General features: G+C 48.1%; 1 protein-coding gene across 4 annotated transcripts in view; it reads left to right on the top strand.

Moving 5' to 3' along the window:
* Nucleotides 1-14,804, top strand: part of LOC137385092 (T-cell differentiation antigen CD6-like) — a 138,998-nt gene that overhangs the window by 85,758 nt on the left and 38,436 nt on the right. For 3 of the 4 annotated variants that reach the window (XM_068059848.1, XM_068059849.1, XM_068059847.1), the window contains 4 exons: nt 2,499-2,609; nt 7,551-7,640; nt 8,837-8,956; nt 13,653-13,772. In XM_068059848.1, coding sequence (XP_067915949.1) covers nt 2,499-2,609; nt 7,551-7,640; nt 8,837-8,956; nt 13,653-13,772 — 441 coding nt within the window. The remainder of the gene's footprint in view (nt 1-2,498; nt 2,610-7,550; nt 7,641-8,836; nt 8,957-13,652; nt 13,773-14,804) is intronic. The other variant, XM_068059850.1, reaches the window with a different exon arrangement.

Genomic DNA, 14,804 nt, shown 5'->3' with positions numbered 1-14,804 from the left:
TGCGTGTCCCAATCTCGTTTCCATACTGTTTCTGTGTCCCAATCTCTTATCTATATTGTTTGCGTGTCCCAATCTCTTATCTATACTGTTTCTGTGTCCCAATCTCTTATCTATACTGTTTGCCAGTCCCAATCTCTTATCCATACTCTTTGTGTGTGCCAATCTCTTATCTATATTGTTTGTGTGTCCCAATCTCTTATCTATATTGTTTGCGTGTCCCAATCTCCTATCTAAACAGTATGCCTGTCCCAATCTCTTATCTATACTGTTTGCGTGTCCCAATCTCTTATCCATACTGTTTCTGTGTCCCAATTTCTTATCGATATTGTTTGTGTGTCCCAATCTCTTATCTGTATTGTTTGTGTGTCCAAATCTCTTATCTATAATGTTTGCGTGTCCCAATCTCGTTTCCGTACTGTTTCTGTGTCCCAATCTCTTATCTATATTGTTTGCGTGTCCCAATCTCTTATCCATACTGTTTCTGTGTCCCAATCTCTTATCTATATTGTTTGCGTGTCTCAATCTTTTATCTATACTGTATCTGTTTCCTAATCTCTTATCTATACTGTTTCCGTGTCCCAATCTCTTATCTATACTGTTTCTGTGTCCCAATCTCTTATCTATACTGTTTGCCAGTCCCAATCTCTTATCCATACTCTTTGTGTGTGCCAATCTCTTATCTATATTGTTTGTGTGTCCCAATCTCTTATCTATATTGTTTGTGTGTCCCAATCTCTTATCTATACTGTTTCTGTGTCCCAATCTCTTGTCTATACTGTTTGCGTGTCCCAATCTCTTATCTATACTGTTTGCCAGTCCCAATCTCTTATCCATACTCTTTGTGTGTGCCAATCTCTTATCTATATTGTTTGTGTGTCCCAATCTCTTATCTATAATCTTTCTGTGTCCCAATATCTTATCTATATTGTTTGCATGTGGCATTCTCTTATCCATACTGTTTCTGTGTCCCAGTCTCTTATCTGTATTGTTTGTGTGTCCCAATCTCTTATCTATACTGTTTCTGTGTCCCAATCTCTTATCTATACTGTTTGTGTGTCCCAATCTCTTATCTATACTGTTTCTGTGTCCCAATCTCTTATCTATACTGTTTGCCAGTCCCAATCTCTTATCCATACTGTTTGCATGTCCCAATCTCTTATCTATATTGTTTGTGTGTCCCAATCTCTTATCTATACTGTTTCTGTGTCCCAATCTCTTGTCTATACTGTTTGCGTGTCCCAATCTCTTATCTATACTGTTTGCCAGTCCCAATCTCTTATCCATACTCTTTGTGTGTGCCAATCTCTTATCTATATTGTTTGTGTGTCCCAATCTCTTATCTATAATCTTTCTGTGTCCCAATATCTTATCTATATTGTTTGCATGTGGCATTCTCTTATCCATACTGTTTCTGTGTCCCAGTCTCTTATCTGTATTGTTTGCGTGTCCCAATCTCTTATCCATACTGTTTCTGTGTCCCAATCTCTCATCTATATTGTTTGCATGTCCCAATCTCTTATCCATACTGTTTATGTGTGCCAATCTCTCACTTATACCATTTTCTTGTGCCAATATCTAAGTACTGAGTTTGCCACTGGAAAGAGTTTCTCCTTTATTTAAACCCTTCATGATTGTAAACATCTCAATTAAATCTCCTCTTAACCTTATCTTCTTTCAGGAGAACAATCCCAGCTTCTCCAGCCTCTCCACATTAACTGAACTCCCTCATCCCTGGGACCATTCAGGTCAATCTCCTCTGCTCGCTCTCCAAGGCATTGACATCCTTCCTCAAGCGTGGTGCCCAGAATTGGACATAATACACCAGCTGGGGCCTAACCAATGTGCCAAACGTTTATTCAAAGGAATTGCATGTTTCAGCCCCTGCATGTTGAATTTGCATGGGCGAACTATAAAGAAAAAGAAAGACTTGCACTAATATCAATAATTTCACGAGTAATGGACATTCACAAATCATTTTACAGCCCATAAAGCACTTTCTGTTGTAATGTATGAAACCTGGCAGCTAATTTGCATACAGCTAGATCCCACACACAGTGAGATAATAACTTGTTTTTGTGATGTTGATTGAGTGATAAGTATCAGTCCAGGGCTAACTCTCCTCCTTTTAGATTCTGGTTTAATGTCTCAGTTGAAAGACGGCAGGAAATAAGCCCCTCCACCAGTGTGGTTCTCCCTCAGTACTGCCCCTCCGTCAGTGCAGCGCTCCCTCAGTACTGACCCTCTGACAGTGCAGCGCTCCCTCAGTACTGACCCTCTGACAGTGCAGCGCTCCCTCAGTACTGACCCTCTGACAGTGCAGCGCTCCCTCACTATTACACTGGAACATCAGCCTTACTTTCTATGCTCATATTTCTGGAGTGGGATTTGAACCCACAATCTTCTAATTCAGAGGCAAGAGTGCTCCTGTCTGAGCCACAGCTGGTTTCCTTAACTCTGCCCATGTTACCAATCTCTTGTGCACTCGGTTTATATTCCAGTTCCCTCAGCTGCAGCCCAGACTGGTGAAGACTCGGATTCCTTTGAAGATGACTATGAGGATTACGACAACTTTGCACCGAACCATGCCGTCAACTTCTCCACCTTTAAGTGTAAGCATTGGTTCTTGAGCAAGGCAGGAGTCGGGCAATGGAACCCAATGGTCAATACCGGGGATGGGTGCCAATAACGGTAACTACTGGAAGAAGTGACGCCGAGGTCTCCGCGTTGCCACTTCTGTGGGAGGCCCTCCGAATCAAGTCTCAATTAGGCACTTCACGAGGCGTTGGCATCGGGCCTTCCACAGGATCCAGGACCCCAACGACGGAAGTCCTGCCCTCGGAGAGCTGCCGGCCAATCGGAGGCCAGCGGCTTTTTAGCTGACTAGTGCCCTCCGCAGAGGCGGTGGCTGCTGCCGGTGATGCACCCCACCCCCGAGGCCCAGCAGCGGCACTGGGCCTAGGCCGCAGGTATGCAGGGGTGGGAGGGGTGCTGCGGGGTGCAGGTCGTGGGATGTAGGGGCGGTGTTGTGAGGCGGGTCGGCAGCAAGGGCACTGGGAAGGGGCGGGGGATACCTCTTAAAGGGCCTCCCCTTCCCGATGCCGGGTCCCTCGATCAGCCACTAAGTGCCTTTCTGGCGGCTGCTAATTCTGGTGGCAGCAGGATGAGGCCCTTAATTGGGCATTAATTTCCCAGTTAAAGGCCTCAACTGGCATCCTTTGAGTCCTTGATTTCTCTAAGCTAAGAGGAGACTGATGTCCTGTTCCCGACTGTTCCATTTTTGGACCTTTTCTCCTTTGTTAGTGGAAGACTTGTATTTGTATAGTCCCGCCCCGGACTTAATTTCAGTGGAGGTGGGAAGGTGGGGGACCCCGTCTCCCCTCCCCTCGCCTGGCCACCCTCCCACCCGATTACATGCTCTCCGCATCTCCACACCCGCCATGGGGGAAGAGCATTAAACTCCCCCCACCCCGAGGAAACACTTCAAGACACAAAGGCTGGTTGAAGTTTACAACTCTCTCCCACAGTCGGCAATTGATGTTCACCAGACTTGTTCCCGGGATGCTGGGACTGTCCTATGAAGAGAGATTGGGGAAACTGGGCCTGTGTTCTCCAGAGTTTCGAAGAACGAGAGGTGATCTCATTGAAACCTACAAAATACTTAAAGCGATAGACAGGGTTGATGTAGGTAAGATGTTTCCCCTGGTTGGGGAGTCCAGAACCAGGGGACACAATTTCAAAATAAGGGGGAAGCCACTTAGGTCAGAGATGGGGAGAAATTTCTTTACTCAGAGGGTTGTGAATCTTTGGAATTCTTTACCCCAGAGGGCTGTGGAAGCTCAGTCATTGAGTACGTTTAAAGCAGAGATTGACAGATTTCTAAATACCAGTAGACATAAAGGGATGTGAGGATGGTGTGGGGAAAATGACATTGAAGTGGATGATCAGCCAAGATCATATTGAATGGCGGGGCAGGCTCGATGGGCTGAATGGCCTCCACCAGCTCCCATGTTCCTGTGCTGGGTCAATGGGTTAATTTAAAATCTGATAGACTTGTGTTAACCAAAGATTTTAAGGGATAAGAGGAAAGGCGGGGTGGGGGCGGGGAGCGGGGATTTGGAGTTAGGTCACAGAGCAGCCACGATCTCACTGAATGGTGGAACAGGCCCGAGGGTCTGAAAGACCTCCTCCTGCACCCCGATGCCTAGGATTCACAATCTTAACCTCAAGTTCACAATTCACTAAACCCTCATGGGCAGGTACCAAAAAAATTACAAAGGCTCGTGGAATAGAGTCATAGAGAGATACAGCACTGAAACAGGCCCTTCGGCCCACCGAGTCTGTGCTGACCACCAACCACCCATTTATACTAATCCTACATTAATCCCATGTCCCCTACCACATCCCCACCATTCTCCTTCCACCTACCTACACTAGTGACAATTTACAATGGCCAATGTGCCTATCAGCCTGCAAGTCTTTGGCTGTGGGAGGAAACCGGAGCACCCGGAGGAAACCCACGCAGACACAGGGAGAACTTGCAAACTCCGCACAGGCAGTACCCAGAATCGAACCCGGGTTGCTGGAGCTGTGAGGCTGCGGTGCTAACCACTGCGCCACCCAAAATGCTGGTCCTGATCTCAAGGGGGATGGAACACAAAGCAGGCGGGAAGGGGAGTGATGGTCTAGTCTTTCAAGGCCCTGATGGAACACCATTGGGAGTAACTGCATTCCGTTCTGGGCACCGCATCTCTGGAAGGATATATTAACCTTGGAAGGGGTGTGGTGTAGATTAATCACAATGATACTCGAGTGAAAAAGGTTAAATTATGAAGACAGGTTAAATAGTCTAGGCATGTAGTCCCTCGTGTACAGAGGAACGAAGGGGTGATCTAATCGAGATGTTCAAGATGATTGAAAGAGTTGACAGGGTCGATAGAGGAAAAACTATTTCCTCTGGTGGGGGTGGGGGGAGTCCAGAACAAGGGGGCAGAACATTAAAATGATAAGGACAGGCTGCTAAAAGGATTTGACCGGGTAGATTGAGACAAAATCATTTTCAGAACAATGGGGCACCTTCTTAAAGTTAGAGCCAGGCCAGTTCGAGGTGAAATCAGTTATCATTTTGTCACATTGAGAGGGGTAGTGGAAATCTGGGGCTCTCTTGGACGGCACAGTGGCGCAGTGGTTAGAACCGCAGCCTCACAGCTCCAGCAACCTGCGTTCAGTTCTGGGTGTTGCCTGTACGGAGTTTGCAAGTCCTCCCTGTGACCGTGTGGGTTTTCGCCGGGTGCTCCGGTTTCCTCCCATAGCCAAAGACTTGCAGGTTAATAGGTAAATTGGCTGTTGTAAATTGCCCCTAGTGTAGGTAGGTGGTAGAAGAATTGAGGGAAGGTGAGGATGTGGTAGGGCATATAGGATTAATGTAGGATTAGTATAAATGGGTGGTTGCTGGTCGGCACAGACTCAGTGGGCCAAAGGGCCTGGTTCAGTGCTGTATCTCTCCATGACTCTCAGCCAAATGGTTACGGAGGCTGGGGCTCTGTTTGTGCTTCCAAGATGGGGAAGTCGATAAAGTTTTGTTGGTAGGTGTTGTGCAACAAAGAGAGGGTAAATGAAGTTGAAGTACACATCAGCCATGATCGAATTGGCAAGGCAAAATGGCCTACTCTTGCTCTTAACGTTACAATGTTAATGCTGTGTCATGGACACTACCCAACCAGTTAAATGCTGTTCACTGATGATTGCACAATGTTCAGCACCATTCGCGACTCCTCTGAGCGACTGAAGGCACTGGATACTGCAAAGTCTATGGGTCCTGACGTGCTCCAGAACTTACAGCGCCCCTAGCCAAGCTGTTCCAGTACAGCTACAACACTGGCATCTGCCCAGCAATGTGGAAAATTGCTCAGGTATGTCCTGTACACAAAAAGCAGGACAAGTCCAACCCGGCCAATTACCGCCCCATCAGTCTACTCTCAATCATCAGTAAAGTGATGGAAGGTGTCACCAACAGTGCCATCAAGCGACACTTGCTTAGCAATAACCTCCTCAGTGACACTCAGTTTGGGTTCCGCCAGGGCCACTCAGCTCATGACCTCATTACAGCCTTGGTTCAAACATGGACAAAAGAGCTGAACTCAAGAGGTGAGGTGAGAGTGACTGCCCTTGACATCAAGGCAGCATTTGACCGAGTATGGCATCAAGCAGCCCTCGCAAAACTGGAGTCAATGGGAATCAGGGGAAAAGTCTCTGCTGGTTAGAGTCATACCTAGCGCAAAGGAAGATGGTTGTGGTTGTTGGAGGTCAATCATCTGAGCTCCAGGATATCACTGCAGGAGTTCTTCAGGGTAGTGTCCTAGGCCCAACCATCTTCAGCTGCTTCATCAATGACCTTCCTTAAATCATAAGGTCAGAAGTGGGGATGTTGGCTGATGATTGCACAATGTTCAGCACCATTCGCGACTCCTCAAATACTGAAGCAGTCTGTGTAGAAATGCAGCAAGACCTGGACAATAGCCAGGCTTGGGCAGATAAGTGGCAAGTAACATTCGCGCCACACAAGTGCCAGGCAATGACCATCTCCAACAAGAGAGAATCTCGCCTTGACATTCAATGGCATTACCATCACTGAATCCCCCACTATCAACATCTTAGGGGCTACCATTGAACAGAAACTGAACTGGAGTAGCCATATAAATACCGTGGCTACAAGAGCAAGTCAGAAGCTAGGAATCCTGCAGCGAGTAACTCACCTCCTGACTCCCCAAAGCCTGTCCTCCATCTACAAGGCACAAGTCAGGAGTGTGATGGAATACTCTCCACTTGCCCGGATGGGTGCAGCTCCAACAACACTCAAGAAGCTCGACACCATCCAGGACAAAGCAACCCGCTTGATTGGCACCCCATCCACAAGCATTCACTCCCTCCACCACCGACGCACAGTGACAGCAGTGTGTACCATCTACAAGATGCACTGCAGCAATGCACCAAGGCTCCTTAGACAGCACCTTCCAAACCCGCGACCTCTACCACCTCGAAGGACAAGAGCAGCAGATGCATGGGAACACCACCACCTGCAAGTTCCCCTCCAAGTCACACACCATCCTGACTTGGAACTATATCGCCGTTCCTTCACTGTCGCTGGGTCAAAATCCTGGAACTCCCTTCCTAACAGCACTGTGGGTGTACCTACCCCACACGGACTGCAGCAGTTCAAGAGGGCAGCTCACCACCACCTTCTCAAGGGCAATTCGGGATGGACAATAAATGCTGGTATTGCCAGCGGCACCCACATCCCATGAATGAATTTTTAAAATCTCCTCCCACGGTCCATGCCCACTCTACAGTATCATGGATTCTAAGCAGCCATTTGAAGCCTCCTTCCACAGCCCATGTACACTCAACCATATTATGAAATCTACTCCACCCATTTACTACTTTTCCACGTTGGTTGTAAAACTGTCTGAGACATCCTGAGGATGTGAAATGTGCTGCAGAAATGATAGAAATTTCTTTTTTCATCTCTGTTGCATTCTGTTGTTTTCATCCAGATTCTGTCCGTAAACAATCAGAAAGGAGGAATCCGCCTGGCAACACCCTTACAACATGCCCAGAGGGTCAGCTGGCTGTAGATGATAAAGGTAGGCTTCAGGGCAGTGTGTAGGCCTCGTCACTTCGAGCGATCGTCTGGATTCCCCGGGTGTGTTGATTTTATCCTTTAGTTGAAGGTCAAATTAAAAAGGTCACAAAAAAGGACATAAAGACTGCTAAGTCAAACAGAAAGGGCCGGAGACAATAAAGGTCAGGTTAGCATTGGGCAAAGACTAAAGGTCAGGGAAAAGGGGCAGAGCTTGTGAAGCTCAGTCTAAAGGAGGTAAAGTACAGAGAGGTCAGGCAAAGAGCAGTGCAGAGAGCAAAGGTCAGGAAAAAAGGGGCAGAGATAGGGAGGGTTGAAGGGGCTGGAGGAGGTTACAGAGATATGGAGGGTTGTAGGGGCTGGAGGATATTACAGAAATAGGGAGGGATGTGGGGTATGGAAGAGGCTACAGAGAGAGGAGGGGTGTAGGCACTGGAGGAGGTTACAGAGATAGGGAGGGTTGTCGAGGCTGGAGGAGGTTCGAGAGATAGGGAGGGTTGTAGGGGCTGGAGGAGGTTACAGAGATAGGGAGGGTTGTAGGGGCTGGAGGAGGTTACAGAGATAGGGAGGGTTGTAGGGGCTGGAGGAGGTTAGAGAGATAGGGTGGGTTGTAGGGGCTGGAGGAGGTTACAGAGATAGGGAGGGTTGTAGGGGCTGGAGGAGGTTACAGAGATAGGGAGGGTTGTAGGGGCTGGAGGAGGTTAGAGAGATAGGGTGGGTTGCAGGGGCTGGAGGAGGTTACAGAGATAGGGAGGGTTGTAGGGGCTGGAGGAGGTTACAGAGATAGGGAGGATTGTAGGGGCTGGAGGAGGTTACAGAGATAGGGAGGGTTGTAGGGGCTGGAGGAGGTTAGAGAGATAGGGAGGGTTGTAGGGGCTGGAGGAGGTTACAGAGATAGGGAGGTTGTCGGGGCAGGAGGAGGTCACAGAGATAGGGAGGGTTGTAGGGGCTGGAGGAGGTTACAGAGATAGGGAGGGTTAGGGCTGTAGCATTAATTTGTTTTTGTAAATTCGGGTGGAAGGAAGTTCAGTGAGGCCCATATGGCCTCTTTCTGTGCTGTGATTTCCGTGTCATTCGGTGGGATGGTATTATTGACAGTGCATCGGCTTTCCGATGGCCTCTGACCCAGTCCGTCTGACCCTGCTGCTGCTGGCCATGACATCAGAAAACCTTGCCTCACCGCCATTTTTGCCGTTGCAGGTCAAAGGTTGGACCCGCACCACATAAGGTCAGAGGGCAACGCCAGCTCGTCTGAAGAGGAAGGAGCCAGGGCTGCGAGCGCCAATGGAGGACGTAGACCGCCGAAGCTCAACTCACAACGTGAGCACCTTCCTGTTGTGACACAGTGCGGGTTTGCTGGAGCGGAAGACCTGTTATATATCTCTGAGACTCAGATGTCCCTCAGGGTTCCTCTCGCGTGTCAATCGATGCACCTTTAAGATAGTTCAAAACCCGGTTAACCATTTGTCTAACTGGAGTGAATCAGTGCAGCCTCACCAATCTCTGTACTCCTATCCTTCCTCTGTGCTCACCCACCTAATTTTGCCTCGCATTCACAGTCCTGTTTACAAATCCTTCCCTAGTCCTGCCTCCAGTCCCTATCACTGTCAGCTCGTCCAGTCCGTACAACCCTCCCTATCTCTGTAAGCTCCTCCAGCCCCTACAACCCTCCCTATCTCTGTAAGCTCCTCCAGCCCCTACAACCCTCCCTATCCCTGGAACCTCCACCAGCCCCTACAACCCTCCCTATCCCTGGAACCTCCACCAGCCCCTACAACCCTCCCTATCCTTGGAACCTCTACCAGCCCCTACAACCCTCCCTATCTCTGTAACCTCCTCCAGCCCCTATAACCCTCCCTATTTCTGTAACCTCCTCCACCCCTATAACCCTCCCTATCTCTTTAATCTCCTCCACCCCCTATAACCCTCCCTTTCTCTTTAATCTCCTCCAGCCCCTACAACCCTCCCTATCTCTGTAACCTCCTCCAGCCCCTACAACCCTCCCTATCTCTGTAACCTCCTCCAGCCCCTATAGCCCTGCCGATTCTTTGTCCTTCTCCAATCCTGGCCTCGTACTCATCCTCCTGCTTTTAATGGCGTTGTAGTCCGTGTCTTCAGCTGGCTTGGCCTTAAGCTCTGAAATTCCCTCCCTTAGCCTCTCCCCGTCTCTCTCCTCCTCTTAAACCCTCCTCTGAACCTTCCTCTTTGACCAAGCTTTTGATCATCTTTCCTCATTTCTCCTTCTGTGGCTCGGTGTCAATTTTTGATAGATAATGCAGCTGTGAAAGCACTTTGGTGTTGTGGTGTATATGCAAGCTGTTGTTGAACATTTGAAGAAGCGTCATTTAGTATTGCATGTTGGCCTTTATTGCCATGCGATTGCCGCACTAGATTAAGGAGGTATTGCTGCAGTTGTGCAGGGTTTTGCTGAGACCTCACCCGGAATACTGTGTGCAGTGTTGGTCTCCACATTTCAGAAAAGATATACTTGCACTGGAGGTAGTGCAGCGAAGATTTACTGATTTGGTCCCCGGGATGAGGGGATGGTCCTATGATGAGAGGCTGAGTAAATTGGGAATGGATTCTCTGGTGTCTGGCGCAAAAGTAAAACGGGAAAAGTCGCCAAACCATGGCTTACAAGGGAAATTAGAGATAGCAATCGATCCAAGGAAGAGGCATATAAATTTGCCAGGAAAAACATCAAACCTAAAGATTGGGAGCAGTTTAGAATTCAGCAAAGGAGGACCAAGGGATTGATTACGAAGAGGAAAATAGAGTACTAGAGTAAGCTTGCAGGGAACATAAAAACTGACCAAAAAGGTTTCTATAGGTATGTGAAGAGAAAAGGATTGGGGGAAAACAAATGTAGCTCCCTTACAGTCAGAAACAAGGGAATTTATTATGGGGAATAAAGAAATGGCTGACCAACTAAATACATACTTTGGTTCTGTCTTCACAAAGGAGGACACAAATATCAGACCAGAAATGTTGGGGAACACAGGGCTTAGTGAGAGAGAGGAACTGAAAGAAATCAGTATTAGTAGAGAAATTTCTTTTTTTTTCTTTTGGGCCTCCTTATCTCGAGAGACAATGGATATGCGCCTGGAGGTGGTCAGTGGTTTGTGAAGCAGTGCCTGGAGTGGCTATAAAGGCCAATTCGAGAGTGACCGGCTCTTCCACAGGTGCTGCAGAGAAATTTGTTTGTCGGGGCTGTTGCACAGTTGACTCTCCCCTTGCGCCTCTGTCTTTTTTCCTGCCAACTACTAAGTCTCTTCGACTCGCCACATTTTAGCCCCGTCTTTATGACTGCCCGCCAGCTCTGGCGAACGCTGGCAACTGACTCCCACAACTTGTGATCAATGTCACAGGATTTCATGTCGCGTTGGCAGACGTCCTTAAAGCGGAGACGTGGACGGCCGGTGGGTCTCATACCAGTGGCGAGCTCGCTGTACAATATGTCCTTGGGGATCCTGCCATCTTCCATGCGGCTCACATGGCCAAGCCATCTCAAGCGCCGCTGACTCAGTAGTGTGTACAAGCAGGGGATGTTGGCCGCCTCAAGGACTTCTGTGTTGGAGATACGGTCCTGCCACCTGATGCCAAGTATTCTCCGGAGGCAGCGAAGATAGAATGAATTGAGACATTGCTCTTGGCTGGCATACGTTGTCCAGGCCTCACTGCCATAGAGCAAGGTACTGAGGACACAGGCTTGATACACTCAGACTTTTGTGTTCCGTGTCAGTGCGCCATTTTCCCACACTCTCTTGGCCAGTCTGGACATAGCAGTGGAAGCCTTACCCATGAGCTTGTTGATTTCTGCATCTAGAGACAGGTTACTGGTGATAGTTGAGCCTAGGTAGGTGAACTCTTGAACCACTTCCAGAGCGTGGTCGCCAATATTGATGGATGGAGCATTTCTGACATCCTGTCCCATGATGTTCGTTTTCTTGAGGCTGATGGTTAGGCCAAATTCATTGCAGGCAGCCGCATACCTGTCGATGAGACTCTGCAGGCACTCTTCAGTGTGAGATGTTAAAGCAGCATCGTCAGCAAAGAGGAGTTCCCTGATGAGGACTTTCCGTACTTTGGACTTCGCTCTTCGACGAAATGGTGTTGGGGAAATTGATGGAATTGAAGGCCGATAAATCCCCAGGGCCTGATGGTCTGCATCCCAGAGTACTTTAGCAAGTGGCCCTAGAAATAGTAGATGCATTGGTGGTCATCTTCCAAGATTCTGTAGACTCTGGAACAGTTCCTACAGATTGGAGGGTAGCTAATGTAACCCCACTATTTAAAAAGGGAGGTCGAGAGAAAGTAGGGAATTATAGACCAGTCAGCCTGATGTCAGTAGTGGGGAAAATTTGAGTCCATTATCAAAGATTTTACAGCAGAGCACTTGGAGAACAGTGGTAGAATTTGGAAAAGTCAGCATGGATTTACGAAAGGAAAATCCTGCTTGGCAAATCTACTAGAATTCTTCGAGGATGTAACTAGTAGAGCTGATGATGGGGAGCCAGAGGATGTGGTTTATTTGGACTTTCGGAAGGCTTTCGACAAAGTTCCACATAAGAGATTGGCATGTAAAATTAAAGCGCATGGGATTGGGGGTAGTGTATTGCGATGGTTAGAAAATTGGTTGGCAGACAGGAAACAAAGAGTAGGGGTAAATGGGTCTTTTTCTGAATGGCAGGCAGTGACTAGTGGGGTACTGCAGGGATCAGTGCTAGGACCCCAGCTATTCAGAATATACATTAATGATTTAGATGAGAGAACTAAATGTAAAATCTCCAAATTTGCAGATGAGACAAAACTGGGTGGGAGGATGAGTTGTGAGGAGGATGCAGAGAGGCTTCAGGGTGATCTGGACAAGTTGAGTGAGTGGGCTAATGCATGGCAGATGCATTATAATGTGGATAAATGTGAGATCATCCACTTTGGTAGCAAAAAGAGGAAGGCAGAATATTATCTGTATGGCTATTAACTGAGAGAGGGAAATATGCAATGAGACCTGGGTTTTCTCGTACACCAGTTGCTGAAGGTAAGCATGCAGGTGCAACAGGCGGTAAAAAAGGCAAATGGTATGTTGGTCTTCATAGCGAAAGGATTCGAGTACAGGAGCAGGGATGTCTTACTGCAATTATACAGGGCCTTGGTGAGGCCACACCTGGAATATTGTGTGCAGTTTTGTCTCCCTATCTGAGGAATGATGTTCTTGCTGTAGAGGGAGTGCAGCGAAGGTTTACCAGACTGATTCCTGGGATGGCGGGACTGACGTATGAGGAAAGATTGAGTCGGTTAGGATTATGTTCACTGGAGTTCAGAAGAGTGAGGGGGGGATCTCATAGAAACCTATAAATACTAACAGGACTTGACAGGGTAGATGCAGGAAGGATGTTCCCGATGGTGGGGGAGTCCCGAACCAGGGGTCATAGTCTAAGGATACGGGGTAAACCTTTCAGGACTGAGATGAGGAGAAATTTCTTCACCCAGAGAGTGGTGAACCTGTGGAATTCGCTAACACAGAAAGCAGTTGAGGCCAAAACATTGTATGCTTTCAATAAGGAGTTAGATATAGCTCTTGGATCTAAACGGATCAAAGGGTATGGGGGGAAAGCGGGAACAGGCTCCTGAGTTGGATGATCAGCCATGATCATAATGAATGGCGGAGCAGGCTCGAAGGGCCGAATGGCCTACTCCTGCTCCTATTTTCTATGTTTCTATGTTTCCACCCCCACCTCTCCCTTTTCACTTGCTCAAATCCTTTTACATTTCTAATATTTGCCAGTTCTGATGAAGGGTCACTGACCTGAAACGTTAACTCTGCTTGTCCCTACACAGATGCTGCCAGACCTGCTGAATATTTCCCGAACTTTCTATTTTTATCTCAGTTGGAAGCCCAGCCTAATCTCTGTGAGATGTTTGTGTTAAATGTTTAACTGCGGTTGTTGAGTGACGATGAATTCCTGGTGAGCAAGATGACGGTGCATCTCTTGACAATGATTGGCTCCTTTTGCAGGATGGAAGAAACAACCTTCATACAAGAAATCGGCAGATAGCTCGAGCACGTCGTCCTGCGAGTGGTACGAGAACACCACCAACATGGGAAATCAAACACAGATGCAGCCATACCTACTGGGTAAGGAAGGAGCTGAGGGAGATACACCTGCTGGCAGAAGAACAGAGAGAGTCACAGTAACAGGAAAAGGGACACACTGAGACACACCTACTGGGAAAGGGACACACAGGGTCACAGCTATTGGGAACCGGACACACTGAGACACACCTACTGGGAAAGGGACACACAGAGTCACAGCTACTGGGAAAAGGAAACACTCAGCAACACACCTACTGGGAAAGGAAGACACACAGAATCACACCTACTGGGAAAGGGACACAGAGTCATAGCTACTGGGAAAGGGACACACAGAGTCACAGCTACTGGGAAAGGGAGACATACAGAGTCACACCTACAGGGAAAAGGGCTACACAGAATCACACCTACTGGGAAAGGGACACAGAGTCATAGCTACTGGGAAAGGGACACACAGAGTCACAGCTACTGGGAAAGGGAGACATACAGAGTCACACCTACTGGGAAAAGGGCTACACAGAGTCACACCTACTGGGAAAAGGAAACACTCAGCATCACACCGACTGGGAAAAGGAAACACTCAGCATCACACCTACTGGGAAAGGGACACACAGAGTCACACCTACTGGGAAAGGGAGATGCACGAAGTCACACCTACTGGGAAAAGGAAACATTCAGCACCACACCTACTGGGAAAGGGAGACACACACAGTCACACCTACTGGGAAAGGGAGACACAGAGTTGCACATACTGGGGAAGGGAAACACTCAGCATCACACCTACTGGGAAAGGGAGGCACTCAGTGTTACACCTACTGGGCATCACACTATAGAAAGGATGTGATTGCGCTGGAGAGGGTGCAGAGGAGATTCACCAGGATGTTGCCTGGGCTGGAGCATTTCAGCTATGAATAAAGACTGGATCGGCTAGGGTTGTTTTCCTTAGAGCAGAGAAGGCTGAGGGGGGACCTGATTGAGGTATACAAAATTATGAGGGGCATTGATAGGTTAGATAGGAAGAAACTTTTTCCCTTAGTGGAGGGGTCAATAACCAGGGGCCATAGATTTAGAGGGGAA

The sequence above is a fragment of the Heterodontus francisci genome, chromosome 28 (assembly GCF_036365525.1).
Source record: "Heterodontus francisci isolate sHetFra1 chromosome 28, sHetFra1.hap1, whole genome shotgun sequence".
NCBI classification, from domain to species: domain Eukaryota; kingdom Metazoa; phylum Chordata; class Chondrichthyes; order Heterodontiformes; family Heterodontidae; genus Heterodontus; species Heterodontus francisci.
The sequence above is the reverse complement of the archived record's forward strand: the minus strand, read 5'-3'. Positions and strand labels throughout refer to the sequence as shown.